This window comes from Miniopterus natalensis, chromosome 12 (assembly GCF_054644295.1).
Source record: "Miniopterus natalensis isolate mMinNat1 chromosome 12, mMinNat1.hap1, whole genome shotgun sequence".
In the NCBI taxonomy this organism is placed as follows: Eukaryota; Metazoa; Chordata; class Mammalia; order Chiroptera; family Miniopteridae; genus Miniopterus; species Miniopterus natalensis.
The window spans coordinates 39,020,963-39,048,244 of NC_142092.1; the positions used below are offsets into that span (position 1 = coordinate 39,020,963).

At 39.8% G+C, this 27,282-nt stretch overlaps 1 protein-coding gene across 2 annotated transcripts in view; it reads left to right on the forward strand.

The window, feature by feature from the left end:
* The window catches only part of PCSK5 (proprotein convertase subtilisin/kexin type 5), a 381,372-nt gene that overhangs the window by 243,271 nt on the left and 110,819 nt on the right, over positions 1 to 27,282 (forward strand). Inside the window, exons 14-21 of one of the 2 annotated variants that reach the window (XM_016222840.2) lie at positions 1,283 to 1,426; positions 4,034 to 4,136; positions 5,828 to 6,021; positions 8,960 to 9,044; positions 12,458 to 12,555; positions 12,974 to 13,103; positions 13,477 to 13,592; positions 21,470 to 21,913. In XM_016222840.2, the coding sequence (XP_016078326.2) occupies positions 1,283 to 1,426; positions 4,034 to 4,136; positions 5,828 to 6,021; positions 8,960 to 9,044; positions 12,458 to 12,555; positions 12,974 to 13,103; positions 13,477 to 13,592; positions 21,470 to 21,585 (986 nt within the window). In that variant the 3' untranslated portion in view covers positions 21,586 to 21,913. Of the gene's footprint in view, positions 1 to 1,282; positions 1,427 to 4,033; positions 4,137 to 5,827; positions 6,022 to 8,959; positions 9,045 to 12,457; positions 12,556 to 12,973; positions 13,104 to 13,476; positions 13,593 to 21,469; positions 21,914 to 27,282 lie in introns of those variants that run through there. The other variant, XM_087822706.1, reaches the window with a different exon arrangement.

The window sequence follows — 27,282 nt, forward strand, 5'->3', positions numbered from 1 at the left end:
GAAATGATAAGCATCAATTAGATGGTGATATAGATCCTAATAGATGAATTAGGTGGCACCTGAAGTTCACCACTGTCTTACTGTGGCAGAGCCCTTGCCCTGAACCACTCCTGGATTCTCTGTATTAGGCCACTGGAGGGGGGGAAGAGTTCTAAGGGAGTGATTTATTTCTATCAGCATATTTGTTTTTTTAATGATCACTTCTGCTTATGGTTGATTCTTTAATGTGAATCTTATTAAGCTTAATGGCCTGGGGGGTTTTTGGGTTTTTTTTGGGGGGGGGGGGATTTTTTTCTTGCATTGAAGACTTTAATTTTATAAATCTAAGAAATAAATGAATAAGTATGGACTAAACTAAAGCAGTGAGCATACCATCCAAATGAGGTTAAGCACTTATCTCATGTCTTAAGGCACCCCTGACCAGAAAATGTTGTGTTGCACCTGCTCAGTAGAACACCTGCAGTGTTGGAAGTGTTCTCTATCTGTGCTGTGCATTATTGTGGCCTCTATTATTATAGCTACCTATGGCTATGGAGCATTTGAAATGTAGTGTGACTGAGGAACTGAATGTTTTTATTTTAGTTCATTTAAATAGCCACATGTATCTAGTGGCTATCAGGTCTATAGGGTAATGTAAATAGTGATGTGTTCTTAAGATTGAACGACTGCTTCAGGAATCATGTGGAACAAAGTAGTTTTTGTCTTATTGATAAACAAGTCAGATAACACCTAAAAATTTTTAAATTCAAATAAGACTCTTAATACCTAGAAAAACAAAGCTCTCTGTAAAATTCTGGGATCCTTTTAAATATATCTTTATTGATTTCAGAGAGAGGATGGGAGAGAGAGAGAAACATCAATGATGAGAGAGTCATTGACTGGCTGCAGCCCGCAACCCGGGCATGTGCCCTGCCTGGGAATCGAACCGCGATCGCCTGGATCCCAGGTTCACGCTCAACCGCTGAGCCACGCCCAGCCGGGCTGGGATTTTTTCAGATATCTGCAATTTGAAAGTCAGTCCAGGAATCTGGCTGTGTTTGTTTCTTAAATCAAGTCCTATCCTGTAGTTGGTGCTCAGTAAATATAGTGTGTGAATTATTAAATAGTAAATTCTGCAGACGGTGGTAAATGTGTATTTCTAGCCCTGTATCTGTTGTAATGATTCATGTGAATCTGTTTCCCACAATTCTATTGATGCTTTTTCTTAGGTGAAAAGGAGTTAAAGAAAGTATAAGGCTAAAGAGACAATATCCGCTCAAGCTGTGGTTTCATTGTTTCCCAGGTAAACTGAAAGAGTGGTCTCTGGTGCTCTACGGCACCTCTGTGCAGCCCTACTCACCAACCAACGAGTTTCCTAAAGTGGAGCGTGTCCGCTACAGCCGAGTGGAGGACCCCACCGAGGACTATGGTACAGAGGATTATGCAGGTGAGCTGGCTTCGGACGGGGACATGGGCTCAGGAGGGAATCTCATGCATCATCCCACCGTGCGGAGATACACTGCCACCCATATTGATATATAGGGTGTCCCCAAGAAAGGTATACACACACTTTGAATAATTAGGAAGGCAGTGTTTATTAAAATGCATTTCATTTTCAGAATTAAGCTATCAGCTCTTACAGTGTGTGCACATGTTGGGGGGACACCCTGTATTTTCTTCATCTTTTCTACCCCCAAATATTTATATGTATATATTCAAATATCCATGTTTTTTCCTCAAAGCTAAACTACATTCTATATACCATTTTCATATCCTTTTTGTCCTTAAAATATTAAGAGCATATTTCCCTGTTGTCAAATATCCTTAGGACACATATTTAAAAGACAGTATAACTGTCTATCCTGTGACTGTAATATATTTAATCCATAATCTGGGATGTGTAGCTTGCTTAGAGTTTTACATGAGTTTAAACAAGGTTTGAATGAATATCATTATTTATCAGTCTTTGTCCATATCTTGAATTTTTTAGAATAAGGTTCTGTTCTGAGAATTACTGCATCAAAGGGATTAACCAGTTTTAGGGCTTAGATAAGTTTTGTCACATTGCTTTCCAGACAAAGATGTACCAATCTACACTGTGACCAGCTGTGTGAGTGTTTATTGCACGCATTCCTGCCAAAATTGAGTAGACAGAAAAAGTGAAAAAAGAATACTTTCAAATTTTTATAGCTTTGACTGCTAGTAAATCTAAACATTTTTTTGTCTGTACAGCAGGTCCTCAAATAACATTGTTTCATTCATTATATAACATTGGTGAGATGCTATAGGAACTTAACTCTTGTTTATATCAACTAGCCTGTGGTAAAATTGGTTTCCTTATACATCATTTTGCTTCAGTTCCAAGAATCTATCAACGACATTGAGGATTTAACTGTAGTTCTTCCCTGAATTAAATACAAATATCTTTTACCCATTCTATTCAAAGTGGCAGCAATTTCCTTATTTATAAGAACTCTTTGTATGTTATTGCCTCTCATGCTGTCTCTCATTTGCTGAAAACATTTTCTCAATTATCACTTCTCTCTGAAATTTGGTTTTTGTTTTGTGTTGTGTTTTAAAAGAAAATTGAAGGATAGGGTTTACATTTTCAGATGTTTGTGATTTTTTTTTTTTAAGAAGTTTTATCCTTTAAAATCAGCTAAATATTCACCTGCATTTTTTTGTAATCTCTGATTTTTCCATTTAGCCATTAATTCACCTGGAACTTACTTTGGTTTATGATATATAGTGTGAAATGAAGTTCTGTTTTTTCAAAGCTGACGAATATCATTGGCTGTGTTACCATCCTTTTTTAATAGTTTAGGATCTTTCCTTTATAACAATATTGTTAAGTTCTTATGCCAGGGTCCCTTCTGGTACCACACTTTTGGGTTTATCAATCTAATAATTCTTAGACCGGTAGCACCCACACTTTTTCATTTCATGATATATATTTATTATCTGTTAAATATCTGCTGCTTGTTTTCATAGAAATCCCTAAGTACCCCTTTAAAAATCCCGATGGAGCCCTGGCCAGGTGCTCAGTTGGTTAGTGTCATCCTGCACCCCAAAAGGGTGCAGGTTAGCCCAGGAGGTCACCGCTCTGTCCCCACTAGGGGGCGTGCAGGAGGCAGCTGATCAATGACCCTCTCTCATCACTGATGTTTCTATCTCCCTCTCCTTCTTTCTGAAATCAGTAAAAATATATATAAGGTTGCGGGTGTGTTCAATTGAGCAAAATGTCTATAACTACCCCCGTCATTAGAAACCTTTTCATCAGTCACCAAATAGTTCCATCTTTCTGAAATGTTTTTCTGACTATGCATTCTCTCGTTCTGTACCAACGAATACATAACGAGATATTAGAAACCTTCATCCCAGGTCTGGAATTCTTTAAGTTTCATCACATTTTTAAAATTTATGTGTAGTTTTCTTTTGTTGGGTTGCCCATTGGCCTGTGGGTAGGATGCAATTTTAAATCTATTATCTGTGCCTAAAGTACCTGCTTTGTAAGACTAGATGTTGATAAGCTTGTGCCAGATGCCATAACACTTTTTCTTGCTAGCTTAGTATCTCAGAGGTATTCAGTGGCTTTAATAACCTTGGAAAAGACAGGCAATCTGGTCCAAGCACTGAAGAATAACCTTTTTTTTTTTTTCCTTTTCTGTCAACAGCTTAACTTCTCTCTTTTTTTTCTATAAATCCTACATATTTATCATTATGCATGTTTAATTGTGGTCAGTTTTTTGCATTTACTACAGTGACATTGTCCATTTGAATCCTGAAATATTTGTTTTCTCCCACAAGGCAGCCATATGTGCTTTGAAGACCAGTCCATGACTAGGATTTACATTCTTGATACTTAAGTAATTGAGGTTTTCCCAAAAAAAGTCAAGAGTTCATCTCTGAGCTTACAGCCACATTGAGCATTATTCCTCCACCTTAAACTCTCACTGCATAAGAAAAGAAAAATCTTATTTTATACCAAACTCAAGGTAAAGCCAACCTACTTAAAATCATTTTTCTAAGTGTTGTTCTAATTTCTTCTGGAAAGGTCCCTGCGACCCTGAGTGCAGTGAAGTCGGCTGTGATGGGCCAGGACCAGACCACTGCAATGACTGTTTGCACTACTACTACAAGCTGAAAAACAACACGAGGTAAGAGAGGCCAAGTCACAAGCCTGCAGCATCCCGGGTATTCCCGGAGTTCCCCCAGCATCACTGTGGGCCAGGCATTAGGTCCTGTTCCCCCAGCAGGACCTAAAAGCACAGGAAATGTGCTGCTGCACAAGCCCATTGCCTCCTTGTGTAATTCAAAATGTGAAACCAACACTGAATTACAAAATGTACCTAAAGGAATTGATTCATGTGAAATATGATGTTGGGGGGAGAGCTCCCAGATACCCTGAACCACCAGAAAGACATACAGTGGGCCCTTGAGCAAATTAAGCCTGAAACATTGCTGGAGGCAAAATGTCAAAACTGAAGCTGTCCTACTTTGGGCACATTGTGAGAAGGCAGGGTTCTTGGGAAAAGACAATGATGCTGGAAAAACAGAAGGCAGCAGGAAAAGAGGAAGACCAAATATGAGATGGATGGACTCCATAAAAGAAGCCATAGCCAGGAGTCTACGGGAGCTGAGCAGGGCTGCTGAGGACAGGACATTGTAGACTTCACACATTTACAGAGTCACCAGGAATCGGCTGACTCACCAGAACATAATCGATACATGCTATGAAACCTGCAAATGTCTTTTCTCACATTTGGTAGGATGGTGGGGAGGAACGAGCTATGCACATGCCTGGTCTTCCCCTCCATACTTTTCCATCCTGCTGATGTTTGATTCCACAGCTGCATTTTCTCTCCATGAAAATGCCAGTGCATGGGCCAAATGGAAGCTTTCCCACATTTCCCCATGTGCAAGCCCTCCATGTGGCAAAGGTGCTGGTCCCTGTTCCCCCTCACTGATCTCTGGGCACCAAGACGGACCTGCTTTGACCCTGTGCCCTTGGCTTCTGCCTCTAGCTCTGCAGATGTGTGTCTGAGGTCAGTGACTGTCCCAAGAGGGGCCATGACTCACATCCTTGCCACCTCTCCCCTCTCCCTCCTCCTCTAGGCGAAAACTCACTTTAGGGAGCTCACTTGTGGCAACTCCACACTCCAGTCACCCAGACAGACACAGACACATTCCAATTCCTGTTTACATCCTTGCTGGAATTTAAATTCCTTAAAGGAAAGGCCCTTGGCTACTCAGCACCTCTATTATCTCCTAGACTTGTTAGCAAAATGCCTGCCATTTAATTGGTACTTGGTAAATATTTGTTGAATGAATAAATAAAGCCTTGTCCTTCAATTAAACCTCTAAAAAAAAAAAAAAACACTTCCATGTTTACCATAAGCCAACATAAATTTAAATATATTTAGATTAATTTAGACAACAGCATATAACCACCACCCACACACAATCCATATGACAAACACACAAAAATAGAAGTAGCCCCTTATGAGTGACCTTTTTGCATAAAATCATGCTTCCCACATATTTTCCCCTCGACTCACTGCCATACGCTTCCTCCTGAGACTCAGCTTCCAACCGCCATCCCCTTACAGAGCTAGAGCCGCGCCGGAAAGGGGTTTGGGCCAAGCCGCGCCTTCGTGGGCGTGGTGTCGTGTCGCTGCTTTGCTGGTCAGCACCCTGCAGGAAGCAGCTGCCACCAGCAGGACGGGGCCCCTGGCGATGGGGTGACAGACCACCATGGTTTAAAAAGGGCCTTGAGACCGAGGACAGCTGCTTGCCCAGCCCCTCGAGGACCCGGCCCTGGTGACACCGCGCTTCTCTCCCCTCGCAGGGTCTGCGTGTCCAGCTGCCCCGCCGGCCACTACCACGCCGACAAGAAGCGCTGCAGGAAGTGCGCCCCCAACTGCGAGTCCTGCTTCGGCAGCCACGGCGACCAGTGCCTGGCCTGTAAACATGGCTACGTTCTGAATGAAGAGGCCAACAGCTGTGTTACTCACTGCCCTGACGGGTCCTACCAGGACACCAGTGAGTTGATTCCAAATATTTGGGTTTTAGAGAACAAATGTCAGGTTTTTATTAGAGTGACCTTGGGAGGAACACTCTTCCTCTATGAAATCTAGGTCTTGCTTAATATCAGCCAGGATCTATTTTTTCTAAGAGAATAATTTAGAATTGTTTTGAAGAAAAGAATTTATGTAAAAAAGGCCTGTAACTGTGTTGGGCGGGGTCCTCGAGTCTGTATCAGATTTAGTGACTTGCTAGGAGTTCCCGCAAGACTCATCATATAGCTGTGCATAGAATTCAGTTATGATTAATTACTGCAAAAGGATGCAAAGGGGAAAGGTTCATGGGACAAAGTCCATTGGAAACCAGGCCCAAGCTTCCAGGAGTTTTCTCCCAATGGAGTCACACAGGATACATTTAGTTTCCCCAGTGACAGTTTGTGACATGTGTGAAATGTAGTCCACAGGGAACCCCCTTAGGGACTCAGTGCCCGGGGTTGTTATTGGGGTTGGTCATGAAGGCACCCCCTGCTCAGCCCTTACTAAAATCCCAGACTCCTAGGAGGAGAGCAGGGGTTCGGTGTAAACCAGACAGTTCGGGCATCGTGAGACTCTTATCTATTAGGATGATGGAAACCCTCCTGAAATCCAAGTTCCCCGCCTTGCATACCGACCTTATGAGCAGGCTTTCAGGAGACAGCGACCAGGCCTGCTCTTTTCTGCACACTAACCAAAGGAACCAGGGCGGTGTGATACCAGATATACTTTTCAGAGTTTAAAAAACGACTCATGTAAGTGAAGAATGAACACATGCCCAAGACTTACTTAACCCATTAATGAGGGAACTGCAGGGTAGCAAATGGGTTCAGAGACTATCGGGTATAGCCCACTAAGAAAGGGGTTCTTTCTTCAAATGGACAGATATCATTTGCAAGTTTACCAAACAAAAATCTGTAAACTAACATGTACTGCACAGAGGTTGGGGCCTAATTAGCTGTCATTAGTAAACAGACAAAAGTACACCCTCTAGAGAATTAAATAATCCTTGGCATGCCTACCTGTTAGTGCTCTGCTATGGCCTTGAAAAGAGCCACAGGTATCTTTTTTTGCTTTATTTCTAAATTCTCGATCATTTGTCTTAAGGGTATCACACTGTGGTGTCTGATGACACTAACATGTCATGTTTTTGCACAACGTAAGAGACAAGAAAACCCAAGTGTAAAGGAACAAGGGTTGTGTTTTTTAAAAATCAGGCAAGAATTCTGAAGTGAATACTCTTGCTTTTTAAGAAGTCAAATTCTTGACTCACAGGTAGGTGTTTTTGTGTGGTAGATGGGGTTAAGCTGAGAGAACTTAACCTTCGGAGCAATGGGTAGGGATTCCCCTCTAGCTCTCCCCCCCCCTCCAAGATTTGGAACATGAGCTACAACTTGATGGAGGAAGGAGAAAATGGAAGTGGGAGGTAGAATAAGAGATCCACAGAAGCAAGCAGTATTCCTTGAAGAAGAAAAAATACTATCCAGAAGGCTGAACCTTGAAAAAGAAATTTTGTTCTAGATGGTGTATAACAGGATCAAGATAACAGAGTCCGTTCTTTTTTCAGAACCTGGCAGCAGGATAATTAAGGAAGGCTGTTCAAACAATTACTTTGCTGATAAGAGTGGTCTGTGCATCGCTCCCCTATGTAATTGCCTTTTGTTATAGTTTCCTCTTTAAATATGTTCATTTGCCTACAACTTAGGGATCATGACTAATGATAATTACTGCTAGGGCCTTTACAGTGCTTTAAAGTTTATATGGTTCCCTTGAATAATTTCATTATGGCCTCAAGACAAGCTGAGAGGGAGGCATCATTGTAATACGCATTTTTTAAATGGAAGAAGACAGACCCTGAACTTGCCAGGAAATGCTAAAAGCAGAATGCAAATCTAGGTCCTCTGACTTCAGATCCTATGCCATGTCTAGTATTCTTGGTGACACAGGTGGGAGAAGGGGGGGGACCATGTGGTAACTACCAGAAGGTTGTAAAGGACTTTATATTTTATACTGAGTGGCTCACACTTAAGAAGATGGACCTCCAGGAGTTCCTTACAGGGATCATTAAAGCAGTGTTTCTCTGCGGAACCCTGAAGACCAACAACATTTCAAGAGCAGATAGAACAAAGCTTCATTCAGTTCTACAAATACATATGGTTAGAATCTACTTGCATCTCAGAGAAGGTATTAAGTCTCCAGAAAATTTCACCTAAGCAACAGGCCTTAATATAACAAATCATCGTTTTTCACTATGGAGCAATCATTTATTTGCCTTTTTTTTCCCCTAATGGGGACCTGTGTTTGGTATTAAACAGGAAAGCCAGTATTCACGGTATATTTGTTCAATCCAATACATTGCTATTCTCCAGTACACAGATGTTATCTGAAATATAATATTTATATCAATTCCACAGCCACTATAAAATACAAGACACTGTTCTAGACCATGCAAGAAATAATCCTTACTTTGCAATCTTAAATGTAGGTTCTCTTTTATAGTAGAGTTCATCAGAGTAGCCTTAAATGCTGTGAGCTTGGGGGTCTGTCTTTCCTTTCCCCAGCCACAGGCATTGCTTCCCAACCCTCACATGGTGGCATTGCCCCAGCTTCATTAGTGGAATTTTCATTGTTGGAAGTTGGGAGGGAAAAAGCCAATAAACTATTCAACTAAGAATTAAGTGGGCTGTAGTTCTCTTGTCTGCAAAATGGTAGATATCTCTAAGGTATTTGCCAATGCAACAATTCCTACCTGTATTTGCTTTAGCAAATGATAGCAAATGTTGACTAGGGGGTTTTTCCTGCAATTTTCTGCTCAAGACCATGTGTACTATAGCATACGTTGCAAACATTGGAAATCTCCACATGCTTCTATGGAATCCAGCTGACCAACTGATTTATAACCTTGTTGTTGTTTTTTCTAACAGAGAAAAATCTTTGCCGGAAGTGTAGTGAAAACTGCAAGACATGTACTGAATCCCACAACTGTACAGAATGTAGGGATGGGTTAAGGTAAGACAGTGAAGTGCTGTGTAAGTAACACAGGGCGCTTCCCAATATAAATACCCTTTCACCATCACCCTTGGTTTCACTCCCATCCGAACACCTGACTGCTATTTGCATTATCTCCACCATCATATGTGAAAAATTGGATGCCATCTTGGCTAAGGAAGGTTTATAAATGAAATAAGATGGCTCAGATACAAGTAAATAAAAATGGCCATTTGAGAGGCTTTCTTCATACTTTTTAACTGGCAGTGTGCCATTCAAGGATTACTGTAGTTAATACCAATGAGTTACATTTAATCCCCGATTGATTCCTTTGGTGGTCAGAAACTATCCCCATATCTTTATTATTTCTCACCATATAGCCAGTCATTCTCTTATCAAGAACCTCAGGCTTGGTTCCATTATGCCATCATCTGCACACAAATTTAACACTAGATACGTTTTCCTTGAGTGGAGGACTTGCTTATAGCTAAAGCCAGATAGATACAGCAGAGCCTCAAATAACTTGCTTCTATCAATTAGCCTATGGTAAAGTTGGTTTTGTTATACATCGTCTCGCTTAAAGTCTCAGAACCTATTGACAGCATTAAGTGAGGACTTACTGTAGTTGGTAGATTCTGTAAGAGAGCAATAAGCAGCTCAAATGAATTAGGTCGTCTCTCGATTAGAGAAGGTGAAACCATCCTGCGCTGCGTGAGGAGCTGGACTGGGCTCGATCCCTTCCAAGTGTTGGTGGTACCTCTCTTTCCACCTTTGATCAGAGGTGAAATAAGCAGGGACAGGCAGGTAATTCTTCACATTAGTAATATTGCAACATCATTTTTACTTTTCATAAATGCATTCACTGTTAGTTTGCTTAGCACCTTTCATCCCAAGACAGTCTTGACAAATATCGGTCTTGTCAGCCTAATTCTTTCTGGAGAAGGAGCATTGGTGTAATAAAAAGAAGGAATATAGATGTGGACTCAAACCCGCCCCGCCCCCCGCTGTTTATCAGCTCTGTGACCTTAGCCAGGTCACTTAGCCACTCTGAGCCTCAATTTTCTCATCTATAAAATGATAACCCCTATGCTCTGGATTATGGTACGGATTAGCCATGATAACATTTACAAATCACTTAGTCCAGTATCTGACACATAATTGGTCCATGAGAAATAAAACATTATTTTCTATATTTCTTAGGGAACATTTTATAGAATAAGTTAACCAGTGCTCTCCAGTAGAAATGAGAGCCACATCAAAAGAAGTAAAAAAGATACAGGTGAAATTTATTTAGATATTGAAATGATAATATTTTATTAAATCAGTATAAAAGACTCTTAGTGAGCTACTTTACATCCTTTTGTTGTTGTTGTACCAAGTCTTGGAAATCTGGTCTGTATTTTACCCCTACCTAAACTAAACCACATCTCAATTCAAACAATAATTTTCTGATCTGTATTTAGATTTTATAAAATTTAGTTGAAGTAGCTGAGTTGTTCCACACTTACTTGAAATTTTGCCAATAACTGAACTAAGTGCCAATTTGTAAAATTTAGACTGAAATTCATTTAAATTTAGACTGTAAAATCCCACTCCTTAGCCACGCTAGGAGCCACCAGTGCCTGAGCAGGCGGGACAGCCCAGGGCTAACCTCGCGGGTTTGTCACAGACGGAGCGCAGGCGTGCAGGACCAGGCCCATTCCCCCGGCCGCCCGATTTGGGAAGCAGAAAGCTCGGGGTTCGCAGTGACCGCTCTCTGCTGCGCGTCCCCCTGAGTTCATTCCCCGAGTTCATTCATCCGGCCTGTCTCCTGCTGGGTCAATGCCAAGCTTTGATAAGTTTTGCGGTGGTCCTGTTTCCTCCCACAAAAGGATCTATTAGAGGCAGTGTCCTTTTTTCCAGTTCTACAGAAAGGGAAGGAATATTCTTTTAAACATTTTTTGTAGTCCTTACCCAAGGATGTGTTTTTAAATGATTTTAGAGAGAGAGGAAGGGAGAGAGAGAAAAACATTGACGCGAGAAACATCAAATGGTTGCCTTCCTTACATGCACCTACTGGGGATCGAACCGGCAACCTTTTGGTGTATGGATGACGCTCCAACCGAGCCACCCGGCCAAGGTGGAAGGAATATTCTTTTTAAATTACACCTCTCTCTGGCCAGTGAGGATACCGATGAACGGAGAACACTTTCATTTATGCTGTCCTCAGTCTCACTGAGGCTCCCTATATTTTCCTCAGGGGCTTCTGGGTTGACCACTTTGCTCAAGACCTATAAATTTTTTAAGTAGTGGCTAAGAGCAGGCATGGAAAAATATCTCTGCATAAACTACTAGGAGGAAATGGATTCAGATGTTAATAGGACTGTTTGGGATTCTTTTTCATCTACTTTGGTTTTGTGCTTTCCAAATTTCTTTACTGAAATAAATTTTACTCTGTGCTTTTATATGGATTATACTAATTTTACAAAGTCAAAGAAGATGTGAGTTGGAGCAATATAAAGAGTTTAAGAAAAGAGAACATTTGACCCTGTTGCTTAGATATCCATCTTCTAGTATCGTCTATTTGGTGACATAGGAGTACATGTCCTCCCTGGCTCCAGTCACACTATTTAGTTACTAAGTGAGTAATATTTGCATATTAAATAGTGAAAATTCTATTAATTTATTTTGAATTTTAAGACTCCACCTGTAGACTATAAGAAATACCACAGCTGATAGAATTTAGGAGAGTGAAAAAAATAGATTCCTTATTTGACATTCTAGCAACTCATTAACTACTAGGTGTGCTAGGTAGAGAAAATGTGGTACAGAGTATGTCTAGAAACACTAAATAGTAATGTAACTAAGAAAAGTTGAGAGGTTTGGGGAAGCAGCAGTATAGATAGGTGATATGCTAAATTATTCATTACAGTTTAAAATAAATCAAGAAACAGAGGCAAAAGCATATTAAAATTCTGTTGTGGGAGCCAACAAAAACTAAAACCAGAAACACTTAAAAACAACAACAAAAAAGCTACTCCTGGGAGTTTAGACAGGAATGGTTGTGCCCTATAATTCAGTTATAATTCATTTACTGTGTTCCTACTGCATTTATAATTATGAAAGGAATTGTTAGGCACATTATTAGGCAATGTGATTGTTTTGTTAATAAAATACTTTTTAAAACCTCTGGGTTGTCAGATGTGTCTAACAGTTCAGAGGACTAGCCCCAGAGCTTACAGCATGTGTATGTGACACAGACAGCATTATAATAAGGCAGAGAGAGGCACCGTAGCGTTGAGAGGGAAAAAATAGAAAGCACGAGGGCTATTTCCCCTGCTCTGAAGCTTTGCCAAATCCACAGGTCTCTGGGGGAGGCTGTATTTGTTACATATGAAATTGGGGAGTCCTTACCTCTTTGCCTTGATCACAGCAGTCTGTGTGTATGTCTTCAGCCTGCAGGGATCCCGGTGCTCCATCGCCTGTGAGGACAGACAGTACTTCAATGGCCAGGATTGTCAGCCCTGTCACCGCTTCTGTGCCACCTGCGCTGGTACCTCCTCCCCAGTCCTTTTGTTAATTCCTCTGTATCTGGCCTGGCTTTTGTTTATCTGTTTTTAGCCATCACTCATGCAAACCCACTTGATATTTCAAAGTAACTGCTGGAGAAGCATATTTCTCTTCCGATAATCATGCACGTGTTCTCATCGAAAGCCAGTCCTTGGTATCCTATCCTCACTGAGAAACCTAAATACCCCAGTGAGAGCTCCTTCTCTTTCCAACAGATTTGATGCTTTTGGAAAATGAATTCAATTTAAAATGGGGGGGGGGGGTGTTCTTCCAAAGAATGTAAGAAAAAGCACAAATGTTAAATTATAACAATTAGTGGCATTTTCCACAAACTGTGTGAGAAGCAGCCCATCTTGCAACTTCTGAGGTTTTCTGTTTCCTGGGTTTGTCTTGCTGTGAAGGGGCAGGCGCTGATGGGTGCATTAACTGCACGGAGGGCTACTTCATGGAGGATGGGAGATGTGTGCAGAGCTGTAGTGTCAGCTATTACTTTGACCACTCTTCAGAGAATGGACACAAATCCTGCAAAAAGTAAGTGGATCTGCCCCTCAAGCTCTAGCATTTGGTTACTGGGTTCCTTATTTGACTGACTTCATAAATAATATGAAACTTAGAATTATTAATGATAAAATTAGGTTCAAACATTACTGCCCTGCAGCTTTCACCCAGTTTGTCTTTTGATATATATTTTTTGCCTCAGGCATACTTTAAAACCTTTAAAATCACATGTCTACCTGATAGGTTTTCTTTAATGTTGCCAAACCTAGCAGTTATTTTAAGAAAAGATTCTTGTGTCATCTTCAAAGAGAAATTTAAGTTTAAGACATTAAGAAGTTGATAGTAAGTACATCTTTTCCTGTGCCTGATGTGTGAAAGGATGATAAGTTCTATGTGTTTTTCCTAGATGTGACACCAGCTGTTTGACGTGCAATGGTCCAGGCTTCAAGAACTGTACGAGTTGCCCCAGTGGGTATCTCCTAGACTCAGGAATGTGTCAGATGGGAGCCATCTGCAAAGACGGTGAGTACAACTGCTCATTTTCATCTTCTGAACAGTGTGATCTTTCTACTTGAAGGCCTAACAAGATATTTCCACTTAAAAAAAAAGAAAGAAAGAAACTATCAGGCATGTGTCAGCTAGGCCATTCCTGATATGACTTTGGCATTGATTCCTCTTGAACTTATGCTTTTAGTGGGTTTTGCTTTGGTTTTAGGGATATTTTTAATTGCAAGAAAGAATAAATCACCCACTGGCTAAGACATCGCCAGTTAAACTTTAGAGTTTTAGATGCACAGCAAAACTGAACAGAAAGTACAGAGAGTACACATATATCCCCTGAACTCAGGCACATGCACAGCCTCCCCCATTATCAATATCCCACACCAGAGTGGTGCATTAGTTATAGCTAATGAACCTACACTGACACCCCATTACCACCCAAAGTCCACAGTTTACATTAGGGTTCCCTCTTGGTGTTATATGTTCTATGGGTTTGGACAAATGTGTAATGATGTGTAGCTACCATTTTAGTATCATACAGAACAGTTTCACTGCCCTAAAAATCCTCTGTGCTCCGCCTATCATCCTTCCTTCCCCCAACCCCTAGAGACCACTAGTTTTTTTTACTCTATAGATTTGCCATTTCCAGAATGTCACATAGTTGGAACCATATAATATATAGCCTTTCTAGTTAGTTTTTGATGTATTTCCCATCATTTGCCATATATACATGGAATTTTGTATCCTGCACTAAGCATTAGATATAAACATAATTCTATGTTTTTAAAATCTTTAGAAACTTCATTTTTAATAACAGCAGAATTTAATTTAGAGATACCAATTTATTGCTATCTATTAGTTGGATTGTTTATAATTTTGATATGTAAATACCAGCCAAATGCTTTCTGAATCATTCATTAAGCCCTCAGGACAAGAATTAATGACAGAACCAGGTAATTTTGGTCCATTTTTCTTTTTTTGCACCAGTGGTTTTCAGCCAAAATGCTAGGACCCCACAGCTTCCTCAGAGATTTAGAATGAATTGGTCTTGTGGTTGTAGCCTGAGCATGAATATTTTTAGGAGTTTCTCAAGTGTTTCTAATGCACAGCCAGGTGTGGGAACCTCAGACTACTCCATGCCCCCTGACAATTTGGCAGATGCCAAATTCCCTCATTTCTCTAGTCTTAGTTTTCCTACCTATAAAATGAATGGCTTTAAATTATTCTAACTCCAACATTTTGTGAACTGTAGCTCTTATTATAATTCACACTGAGGGGGCTATAAAATTTGTGCCTAAATTTTATGCAGACAGTACATATCAATGATGTAGGAAGAAATGATTTTGAACCATTGTTCTAAATATCTTTAAATTGTTATGAAAATAGAAAAAATTTTTAAATGTATGCATCTGCAACAATCTTACCTGGCAAGATTATTCCCCTGGGTTTATTCTTTGTCTTCCTTTGAATGGCTCCTCTTCTAGAAATTGACAGGGGACAGAACAGTGCTATGGTTGGGAGAATGTGGATCCAGGAGTCAGAATGCTGCTGTTCATATCTGGGGTCCAGACCTTGGGCAGGTTATGAATTTCTATGTGCCTCACTTCCCTCATCTGTAAAAATGAGGATAATATTACTGACCTCGTATGGTTATTCCACAACTATTAGGAATCTCAAAAAGACTTCACAAAGAACTGGGCATGCAGTGGCACTGACAGAACATCATTTATGGTCTCGTTTCCATGGAGCTTCATAGGTGATTTTGCATCTTCATAGCTTTTCTGATGTATGACGGGTCTGGCAGGTGCAGGCCAGACCCACTCAGGCTCTGTGTCCAAGATTTTCTTGACCAGACCTGATTCTCACCACACAACACTGGGGTGAGAGGATTGGGTGATAGATCCCCAGGACACCATGTAAGTATCACTTTTTAATTACCACCAAGTGCTCTTTACCCTTACTTAAAAACAGGGTTCCCCTGTATCTGAAAATGACCTGAATTTTCATAAGTTCATAACCTAAAAATGGAGGAAGGTTTGTTTTTTTTAAGTGATTTACCAAGGAGATCCACTGTGACTTGAAAATTTCACTCATAGCACTTGATACCAGCCACTTCAAGGTTTGTGACGCTTTAACTACTTTCATAAACCATGATATGCATGGGATAAGTTATGCCACATTGGTAAAGTGGAGTGTCAGGATTGTGGGCAGTAGTGGAAAAGGAACAATAATTTGCAATGAGTCCATTTTCGGATCAGTTAAAGAAAGAGTCTTGAACTTCTGGGCAAGATGGCAGAGTAAATAAACACTGCTTACCTCCTCCCACAACAACATCAAAATTACAACTAAATTATAGAACAACCATCATTGAGAACCACCTGAAGACTAGCTAAACTGAACTGCTATAACTAAAAGTATAAAGAAGCCACGTTGAGACTGATAAGAGGGCTGGAAATACGGAATGGGCAGGTCCCACGGACTCATGGCATGGCGACTATGAATCAGGATGAATATCTTGGCTTTGGAGGTCTGCCCTGAGGAGTGACGATCCCAGTCCAGGGCACTAGTGCCAGGAAGAAAAGTCCCCATAACACCTGGCTATGAAAACCAGTGGGGATTGTGTCCAAGAAAGACAATGGGCTGCTAGATACCTAGGTGCTGCAGATCTCAAAGCACCTAAGCACAAACTCAATAGCTTACAACCTCGCTTGCTTTGAGCTCCACTGCAGGGGAAGCTCTGTCTGGGGATGGAAGTGCTGGCATATGCTGTTGAGCCCTCCCCCTAACCCAGGCTCAGGTAGGCTCCAAATCTGAACTCTCCATTAACCTAAATAATACTGTTTGCCCTACTCTGGTGATTCCATGGGACCCCACCTAACTCACACACCCAGATCGTACCTCTTTCAGCAACTTTCTACAAAAGCGGCCTGTCTGGATTGCACTCCAGACTTTCCTGAAATTTTTCAAAGGTCCACAAGCCACAAAGCAGCAACAGCTAGCCACGACTTGCCCTCTTCCTCTTGCTAAGCAGGCCCAAGCCCAGCACAAGTGGCAGCCAGCCTTGGTTCCCAGCATAGCCTCTCCCAGGCACCTCCAAGCCCAACACAGGTGGTAACCGACTGCAGATCACTTTGTAGCTTCTACCAGGTGGCCCCAGGCAGTGACTGAAGTTGGTCTATACCAGAGCCTCACCCAAGAGGCCCCAGAACCAACATACCCAGTGGCCAGCTTCAGACCATACCGGAGCAACACCCAGCCAGCTCCTCAAAAGACATTTCCAAAGGGCAGACATCGCAGGCACCAAAGCCCACTAAAGTAACTCCCTCTTCGTGAGATCAGCCTCCACACAACAAATTGTCAGTGTCATCATGGCCAGTCCTCACAGCCATTCAGCCTGAGATCAGTCCCACCCACTGATATGCCAACAGCAATCAAGACTCAACTATAATAGGAGGTTACACAACTAAATGGAACCAGGCTCAAGTAAACAGGAGACTGCGACACTGGGTCCCACAGGATACCTACTACATAAAGCCACCCTGCCAAGACTGGGAAAAGTAGATGTACTTAATATGTAGAAATAAACACATGGAGGTAGCCAAAATGAAATAAAGCAGCATGTCCCAAATGAAAGAATAGGACAAAACTCTAGGAAAATTAAATGAAATAAAGGCAATTTACCAAATACAGTCAAAACACTGATTATAAGGATGCTCAATGAACCTAGGGGAAGAATAGATAAACTCAGTGAGAACTTATTCAAAGAGATTGAAACCACAAAAAACTTTTCTGAGATGAAGAATACATTAGAGGAAATCAACAGATTAGATGAAGCAGAGGATCAAGTCAGTGACCTAGAAGACCAGGGAGCATAAAACACCCAATCAGAAAAGCAAAAAGAAAAAATTTTTAAAATGAGCATAGTTTAAGGGACCTCTAGGACAACATCAAGCAAACCGACGTTTGCATCATATGGGGTACCAGAAGGAGACGAGAGCAAGGGATTGGAAACCTATTTGAAGAAATAAGGATTGAAAGCATCCCTAACATGGTAAAGAAAATGGACATACAAGTTCAGGACGTACAGAGAGTCCCAAACAACATTATCAGTAAATACTACAACAATTATATGCCAAAAAATTGGACAACCTGGAAGAAATGGATAAATTTCTAGAAATATACACTTTTCCAACACCAAAGCAAGAAGAATTAGAAAATGGGAACAGACCAATCACTACTAAGTAAATTCATCAGTAATCAAAAAACTCCCAATGACAAAAGTCCAGGACCAGATAGCTTCACAGCTGAATTTTACCAAACATTCAAAGAAAGAATTAAACTACTTCAAAAAATTGAAAAGGCTCCCATTGCCCTGATTCCAAAACCAGGCAAAGACATTACAAAAAAAAAAAAAATTATAGACCAATTTCCCTGATGAACATAGATGCAAAAATTCTCAACCAAATAAAAGCAAACCAAATTCAGCAATACATTAAAAAGATCACAACCATAATCAAGTGGTATTTTTTCCTTGGGTGCAAGATTAATTTATTTGTGAGTATTAAAACAATGATATACCATAATGATACACCAAATGAAGGATAAAAATCATATGATCATATCAGTAGATTCAGAAGAAGCATTTGACAAAATCCAGCATCCAGTTATGATTTTAAAAAAAACTCAAGTAAAGGCCATATATGACAAACCCAGACCTAACATCATACTTAGTGGTGAAAACCTGAAAGCTGATTCTTTAAGAGAAGGATATGTACTTCCACCACTTTTATTCATCAGAGTATTGTAAGTCATAGCCACAGCAATCAGAAAAGAAATAAAAGGTACCTGAATTAGATAAGAAGTAAAAATTGTCGTTATTTGCAGAGGACATTACACAACATAGAACCTTAAAAAAATATATTATAACTAATTTTGTATTGTGCTACTTTACTGAATTAATTTATGTTCAGAAATCAGTTACATTTTTGTACTCCAATAACAAACTATCAGAAAGAAAAATTTAAGAAAATCCCACTTACACTTACATCAAAAAGAATTAAAAAAATACTTAGGAATAATTTAACCAAGAAAGTAGAAGACTTGGCTTTGGAAACAATAACACTGAAGAAAGAAATTGAAGAAGGTATAAATAAATGGAAGTATATACCATGCTCATGGATAGAAAAAATTAACATTGTAAAAATGTCCATACTACCCAAAGCAATCTACAGATTCAATGCAGTCCTTACCAAAACACCAGTGGCATTTTTTACAGACTAGAAAAAATAATCTTAAAACTTATATGGAACTACAAAAGACCCTGAATAGCCACAGCAATCTTGAGAAAGAACAAAGTTGGAGTTATCATGCTACGTAATATCAAACTATACTACAAGGCTATAGTAATTTAAAAAGCATGGTATTGGCATAAAAACAGACACATAGATCAACAGGACAGAATAGAAAGCCCAGAAATAAACCCACAGCTACATGTTCAATCTATGACAAAGGAAGAAAGAATATACAATGGGGTAAAGACAGTCTCTTCAGTAAATGGTGCTGGGAAAACTGGGCAGACACATGCAAGAGAATGAAACTGGATCACTTTCTTATACCATATACAAGAATAAACTCAAAATGGATTAAAGACTTAAATGTAAGACCCAAAGCCATAAAACTCCTAGAAGAAAACAGACAAGGAAGTCTTTGACACTGCTCTTAGGAACTTTTTTTTTCTTATCTCCTCGGGCAAGGGAAACCAAATTAAAAATAAACAAATGGGACTACGTCAAACTAAAGAGTTTTTGCACAGTGAAGGGAACCATCAAAAAATGAGATGACAACCTACTAATTGCCAATAACACATCTGATAAGGGTTAATATCCAAAATATATAAGGAACTCATACAACTTAACACCAAAAAAAAAAAAAAAATCTGATGGAAAAACTGGGAGAGGACCTGAATAGACATTTCTCCTAAAAGGACATCCAGATGGCCAATAGACATGAAAAATGCTCAACATCACTAATCATCAGGGAAATACAAATAAAAAACACAATGAGATAGCCATTTTGACAGGTGTGAGGTGCTATCATCAATAAGTGAACAAACAAGTGTTGGTAAAGATGTGGAGAAAAGGGAACCCTCATGCACAGCCACTATGGAAAACAGTATGGAGGCTCCTCAAAAAATTAAAAATAGATCTATATGACGCAGCAATTCCACCTCTGGGTATTTATCTGAAGAAATCCAGAGCACTAATTCAAAAAGATACATGCACCTCTATGTTAACTGCAGCACTATTTACAATAGCAAGCTAGGTGTCTACCAATAGACAAATGGATAAAGAAGATGTGAGATACACACACAGAATGGAATATTACTCAGCCAAAACAAAAAATGGAATATTGTCATGTGCCATGGATAGACCTAGAGGGTATTAAGTGAAAGAAGGCAGACAGAGAAAGACAAATACCATATGATCTTGTTTATATATGGAATCTAAAACAAAATAAAGGAACAAACAAAACAAATTCCTAGCTTCAGGAAACAAATTGATGGTTGCCAATAGGGAGAGTTTGGGTGAAAAAGATAAAGGGATTAAGAAATACACATTGGCAGTTATAAAACTAGTCACGAGGCTGTAAAGTATAGCATAGGGAATGTAGTCAATAATATTGTAATAACTATGTATGGTGTCAGGTGGGTACTAGACTTACTGGGGTGATCATAAAGTATATAAATGTCTAATCACTATGTTATTCACCTGAAAGTAATATAATATTATATGTCAACTCTAATTAAAAAATAAAAGGGAATGATGACCACAGATTTTAGAGAGTTTATGTATAGAAATGAAGGAAAATAAGCACATGGCAGATCCAAGAGAATCAGAAATACTCTCATTCTGAAGAGTGATGGGTTCATAGATGGTGAGAGTATTGTTATGCTTTCACATGTTAGATATGCTGTGTATGTCTCAGATACTACATATTACAATTATAAAGACCATTAAATTCATAGGGGGTGGGGAGGAAAAAACAGAAAAAGTATTAATGGCTCACTGGGCTTTTCATGTTTCAAATCACATGGCAATGGCATTTAAGGATGTGCTATTTATTCTTTTTCAACTGTCATATTTCAGTGATTCTAAGACATACCTCTTTTACATTTTATCATCTCTGAAATCAGATGCATCTTACAATTCATGGCAGCTTACAACTGCTTTTGACCAGGCAGGTTGATGTGACATAGTTGTCATTGTCTGTGAATATAGTCACAGAGATGTCTAGTCAAGTGAGAAACGTGGTTACTACTTCTCATGTTGAATTTAATTACAGCTCAAAATTGCTTTAAAAAATTAAACTGTTCAATATTTAAAGGAAGAGTTTATTCCACAGAAAACAGCATGTGATATAAGGTTAACAAATACTCTCAGTGAGCATAAAATGGGTAAGTGAATATTGTTTCTTCGTTTAATAAGAAGCACTTTTGTCTTGGTAGTACTTAAAATAGCGGTGCATCTTAAATCCAGTGTCTTAGAGTCAGTGAAATATAGTATAAATGACTATTCCTCTCTGTTCTAGGTAATTCTAAAAATAAAATTCCTTGCTTATATTATTGATTTCTAATTTATTCTTTTTCTAATCTTTTTTTTTTTCCTTTCACAAATGGATACCAATCACATTTCCCGTTGGACTGCAATCTCTCTCCTTGAAAAACAATGCTGTTGCCTGAAATCACTTTGGGTGGACCAAATTTCCTCCTTGTTGACTGCTCCTGAATGATCTCTTCCAACCCCCTAACCTGCCTCTCTGGCCAATCAAAACCTTCCTCATGTGTGTACATCATGCTGCTCTGGTCCTCAATCCCCCCTCTCGCTGACTTCCCGGAAAAGCAACGGAAGAGTCCTGGGCGGAAGGAGGCTTCTGTATGCTAGTGAAAAAGAACAATCTGTGCCAGCGGAAGGTTCTTCAACAACTTTGCTGCAAAACATGTACATTCCAAGGCTGAGCTTCCATCCTAGATTTCTTTGTTCTTGTAGACTTATAGATTACTCCATATTATTATTAAAAAGGAAAAAAAAAAAAAAGCAAAAAAAAAAAAAAAAGCAAGCCACCTCTCTCTTTCTTGCTTTCTTTTTTTCTCTCTCAATCTGTGCAGGGAGATGGTGAACTGTTTTGTCAGAACTTAAATGGAAAAAAAATAATAAACCTACAACAAGCCTACCTTTTTATAACTGGGTGTTTAGTACTAAACAGCCAGAACCACAGAGACAGTATTGTATGACCAAAGCATTTGATGCCAAAATTTGACGTTAAAGTAATGATTTGATTTCCTGCCCTGGTTTTGAAGGTCCATTTTTTTTCCCGTTTGCATTTACTTGCTTGTTTTCCCTTTGAGACGCCTAAAAATACCTTTCAAAAAGTCACAAGAGTAGACATAGATCAAAATGAAACAAAAAGCTCTTGCATTAGTCATGTTTCATGCTTGAGTCCATCACTGGGGGAAATGGTAGGAAACTGGACCTAAGGGCATTAGACCATCCCGCAGAGTTGTGTTCAGAGTCGTTTGTCTTAGTTTTTTGCAGTTGAACACTGATCCTTTCCACACAAAACTTACTTCATGCATTATGTGGTTTTGGCATTGTACTCACTTGATAAGTCTGCTCCACTGGTTTCATCAGATAGACTTGCTGCTACTGGCTTTTCCATTGTAGACTGGGTGACTTTACACACGGCTGGTCAGGTGGGACTGCACTGCATAGTCAGATTGGTGATGGACAGAATGCAAAGTTACACAAAACGGCTGAGACGGACCCAGCTCCCCAGAATCCAGAGTGTTCACTTTGTAGACCCTGCACAATCTCTTGGTGCTATCTAGCCAGTATCCCCATAGCATTTTTTAAGGGCCACCAGAAATTCCATTTGTTGTGGTGGGAAGCATTTTGGATGTGATGCAAGAAATTTCTTCCTGGAGTCAAAGGTTTCTAAAAGGTCCTGTATTTTTAAGAAATGGAATGGATTTAAATAATATATAAGCTTGTGCCCAAGTTGGCCGGGCAACGTTTTTCAATGGTGCTTATTAAAACTTTTTTCATCTTCTCGTTTTCAGAAAATAAAACTAGAAATTGAATATGGGCGGCATGATTGTACCCTCCTCATTCTGTTATTTCCCCACTCCTCTGTCCCTCTATAACTGTGCTGTGATACACCTGTATACTGAATGTCATTGAGATCCTCTGTTTTCTTGGAAATATCTTCACTGGTTTTCTATGACTCCCTAAACACATCCTGGAATCTAGCAGACTGAATTATGAGCAAACTGTTTTGGATCAGTGGTCAGAAATTTGGAAGCCTGATAGATCATTTTACCACTTCTGAGTTTCTGTTTAGGAGAAGAAAGACTGATACCAAGTTTCCTCATTTTCCATATCAAAGCTCCATTGGTGACCTCATTTGCTTCAAGAGTGACCAGCCATCTTACAGACTTTATTTTTACTTCCAAGATGTCACTGGCCTCACAGATGAGAAGAGGAATGATATCAATATAGATTATCCTAGGAAAGAGCTGGGAAGTGGATGCTAAGGTCCCCATCTAAGCAACGAGTTAGTTAAAAAACCTACCTTGACAATATTCATTCCTAGACATCCTACCCAAAGTGAATAATAGTCTAATGACCCTCTTAATTTGCACATAATGAGTCACAATGATTCATAAGTAACTAGGGAATCAACTGATTTGCTGAGCAATTTTCCCCTTCATAACAATGCAGGCCCTCCTGACCTGGAGAAGGCAAGTTAATCCTAGATATGGCATCTGGAGTCTTACATTTAAAGGCACAGTCTTTAAGTGGCACAGTCTTTAAGTGGACAAATGTAAGTGTAACCTAAGCAAGGTCAATCAATGGGGAAACCAGATTTGCCTGCAAAGGAATCCATTTAACTGAACCATCCAATAATATTTGAGGCACAAAAGTTACTATGATAGGAAAGATAAAAATGATGTCTGTGTTCTTAGACAAATAACCATCAATATGACAGCCAAATTCATTGGGGTCCACCAAAGTGTGTTCTATTTCCCACTGACCATGCAGGCGCACATTGTGGAAATAGTGGTTAAACTACTAGTGTGTTACTGCCTCGTTTATCTACAGAATATTATTAACTAGAACATAATGCTTTCAAAGTTTAAGTTAATGTTATATATTATGTATAAATATATATATTCATAATGAGATATATGTAATGGATAGTACAAAGTTGGGAGACTTAACAAATGCTCTAACCTTCTAGAGACAAAAGTCCTATCTTCTGTTCTCTTTTGTCCTTTTATTTTTAATTAGTGATCCATTGTTAAATCCAAATCCACTTTTACTGAAAAATACTGTACATGTGTAAAATGTTCAGTTGTTTTTTTGTAAAATATAGTAGAATGGTTGTAATTGATACTGGCCAAAATCAATGTTATTCCATATTTTATTTTTTCTATTAAATTAACCTAAGTTCCTGTTTATTTGATCTGTCCATACCCATGTGTAAACATCTCTGAAAGGGTAAGGTAATGAGAGACTTCTCTGTTTCCACATAGAAGCTGAATATGAAGGAAAGGGCAGAGGGGAATGAAGTAGCTAAATAAAGTTGGAAAGAAAGGGCGAGTAGAGGTGGGAATTAAAAAGGGGAAAAGTAACTGCAATACAAGAAAGGAACAGTTTAGGTTTGGTCATCAATGCATTTCAAATTCCATTTTTAGAAAGGCTGCAAAAAAAATCTATAAAAGCTTGGTATAGTTTCTATTGGATTGTGCAGATACCATGTCCATGTATGGGCCATCTGGGCCCGCTCTTTCCCTGGACTTCCTAGGGTGTGGACTACGGCACTCTCACCAGTGATGTATGAGCTGGGGACCAAGGGGCTGGGTACAAGCTGGTGGTGAATGTGAAAGCTGTTAAAAGATGGCCCTGTACAATTTAATGATATCCTATATAAAATTGACAGTAGCTATATCCCTGAAAGATACATGGATGTCTAAAATAAATCCCCAGTACACACCATGAGGTAGGACTAAATAGTTAGCAAAAAGAAAGAAGAAACAACAAAGGATTATAGATGTGCTTGAACGCTGCTTGAGTTGCAGTCTTAGCCTTGAAGATTCAATGCCCTGTCTTCCGGGAAAAGAAATGAGATCAGCAAAAGCAACAAACAAATTGAGTTCCAATTAGTTTTAAAGATCTGGAGATACAAGGTGTAAGAGTGAGCCTCTGCTGTTGTGAAGTCCCATTAGGGGGATGAGAAACTAATCTTATCGATCATTGATAGAGTGTGTATGCACTGATGTAAACATGTCCTCTCTCAATTAGCTCGAAAGCTCTAAAGCAGAGGTACATGTATTATCCTGTTTACCAATAAGAAAGCCGAGGCCTATGGACTTGAAATAAAGTGAGGTTCCATAGCCAGACTCTAAATAAATAAATAAATAATTTAACAATAACAATTAACAGTAAGTAGTGAAATCTAAATCTGAAATGAATGGGACACTAAGTCACTAAGTTCAGAGACGCAGAAATTCCTTTGAACTGACCGGTCGAGGTGAGTTTTCTAGAGCAGGTGAAACTAGCACTGGATCTTGGAGGGTGGCAGGAGTGTAAGAGATGTTCAGGGAAGCAAGTGAATTGTTTTAATGGTTTTAATCTAATTAGTTCATGGCTACAAAGGACAGTGAGTCAACATTTGATGGGTTAGTCACGAAGAATCTAAGTTTTTGCACTTTGCAGAAGACAAATAGTGTTCCCGCTGTCTTCAGCCCCCAAACCCGTGGAAGACCTTGCTGAGCACACTGTCCTCTGTGAGTTGATCGGAATTTTCTTCTTTCCAGCCCAGCGCCGGGCTTTTACCATCACGCTCCTGATTTCGCTCAGACTCACTGTTTACCACCCAACAGTCTATGCTGAGTGCTTAGTAGAGAAGGGGAGAAGTGGTTGTTGTAGCAACTACTGAATTAAAGTTTCTCAGTCAAGTGATCAGCACTTTGGGCACATCTGAACATGGAAATATGTGACACCGCACCCCCCTCACGTAAAAGGAATATCGTGCAGCTCAGGCAGAGGTGGGGTGCATTCGTAACTGTTCTCCCATTCTCACTCAGCTTCACACAAAGGGCAACGGCAGACAGCAGCCTGACGAACGTGAAGGAAACGGGGCAACTTGAAACCGGCCTGGCCAGATCAACACTCCCTCCTTTCATCCGTTAATACAAAACAGGGCGCACAAAGGCCAACTGTAGCTTGACCTCACCTGGCCCCGAACTCAATAAGTGTCAGTGACAGAAAGTATAAACCTGCTTCTCTTGCCTGGTTGACATCTATTTCCAAATATTATTTTTTGTTGCTAACCCATAAAATCTGAAGTTCGCAGCAGAATACTTTGGAGCCATTGACAAATTTAGCCGAGCAGAGCCAAGATGGACTTAATTTCACCGTGGCTCGTTAGAGCTCCCTGGCACCTAGAAATGGGCCTGTGATCCATATATCATGTCCCTTCTCCATCATGTGAGTTGAAAACCTGACCCAGAGTCAATTCTTAAGCAAGAAGGATGCAGTTGTGCAGCATCACTAAGTCTCAGAGGGCCAGTCTGGGCCTGGGAATGCCAGCAGTTCTTTCCCACTCTCTACCTGCAAGGGCGAGAGAAGGACTTGACTATCTTTTTTTTTTTTAATTTATCTTTATTGTTGAAAGTATTACAGATGTCCCCTTTTTCCCCCATTGACCCTTTTTACCCCACCCCCACCCCAGGCCTTCACCACACTATTGTCTCTGTCCATGGGTTATGCATATGTGCATATAAATCCTTCACTTAATTTCTCCCCACCCACACCTTCCCTCTGAGATTCATCAGTCTGTTCCATGCTTCTGTGTCTCTGGATCTATTTTGTTCAGCGGTTTATTTCATTCATTATATTCCATATATAAGTGAGATCATGTGATATTTGTCTTTCTCTGCCTGGCTTATTTCACTTCGCGTAATTTTCTCCAGGTCAATTCATGCTGTCCCAAAGGGTAAGAGATCCTTCTTTACAGCTGCATAGTATTCCATGGTGTAAATGTCACACAGCTTTTTTATCCACTCATCTACTGATGGGCACTTGGGCTATTTCCAGATCTTAGCTATTGTAAACTGTGCTGCTATGAACATAGGGGCGTATAATCCTAAGAAACTAGGACATGACTATCATGTTACTGAAGGGTTTTCTTACAAAGTTTTCTCTCGAAAGGGTCATTGTTTAAGAGTGGTGTTTCCTTTTTGCAGGGCCACATGTCAGGCAACAAAAGATATTTTGCATCCCACTTCCTAAAAATTTCCAGAAACATTCCCTGAGGCCTGAATTATAAGACCTTTTTGCATTTTAGAAAAGAATACATTATTTTAAGACGACCATGTTTTAAGGCTGACTGACTAAAATGGCTGTATTTAATTTGCCCCCACAAAAACCAGAGGTCTATAGAAATTGGCTTTCTGATGCAAGATTCACAGCTAGTAAAGAGGTTGCTGGGATTCAAGCCCATAGAGTCAACCTTCTGCACAACACTACTTTTTAAGAATGCCAGAGAAAAACAAGTCTATATTACATATGTTATAAGGCAGGGGTAAGAGTCTTTTCCAAGTGCAGAGAGAAAGCACACTGTATCCCTGGACTTGGGTTTTTCTCCTTAT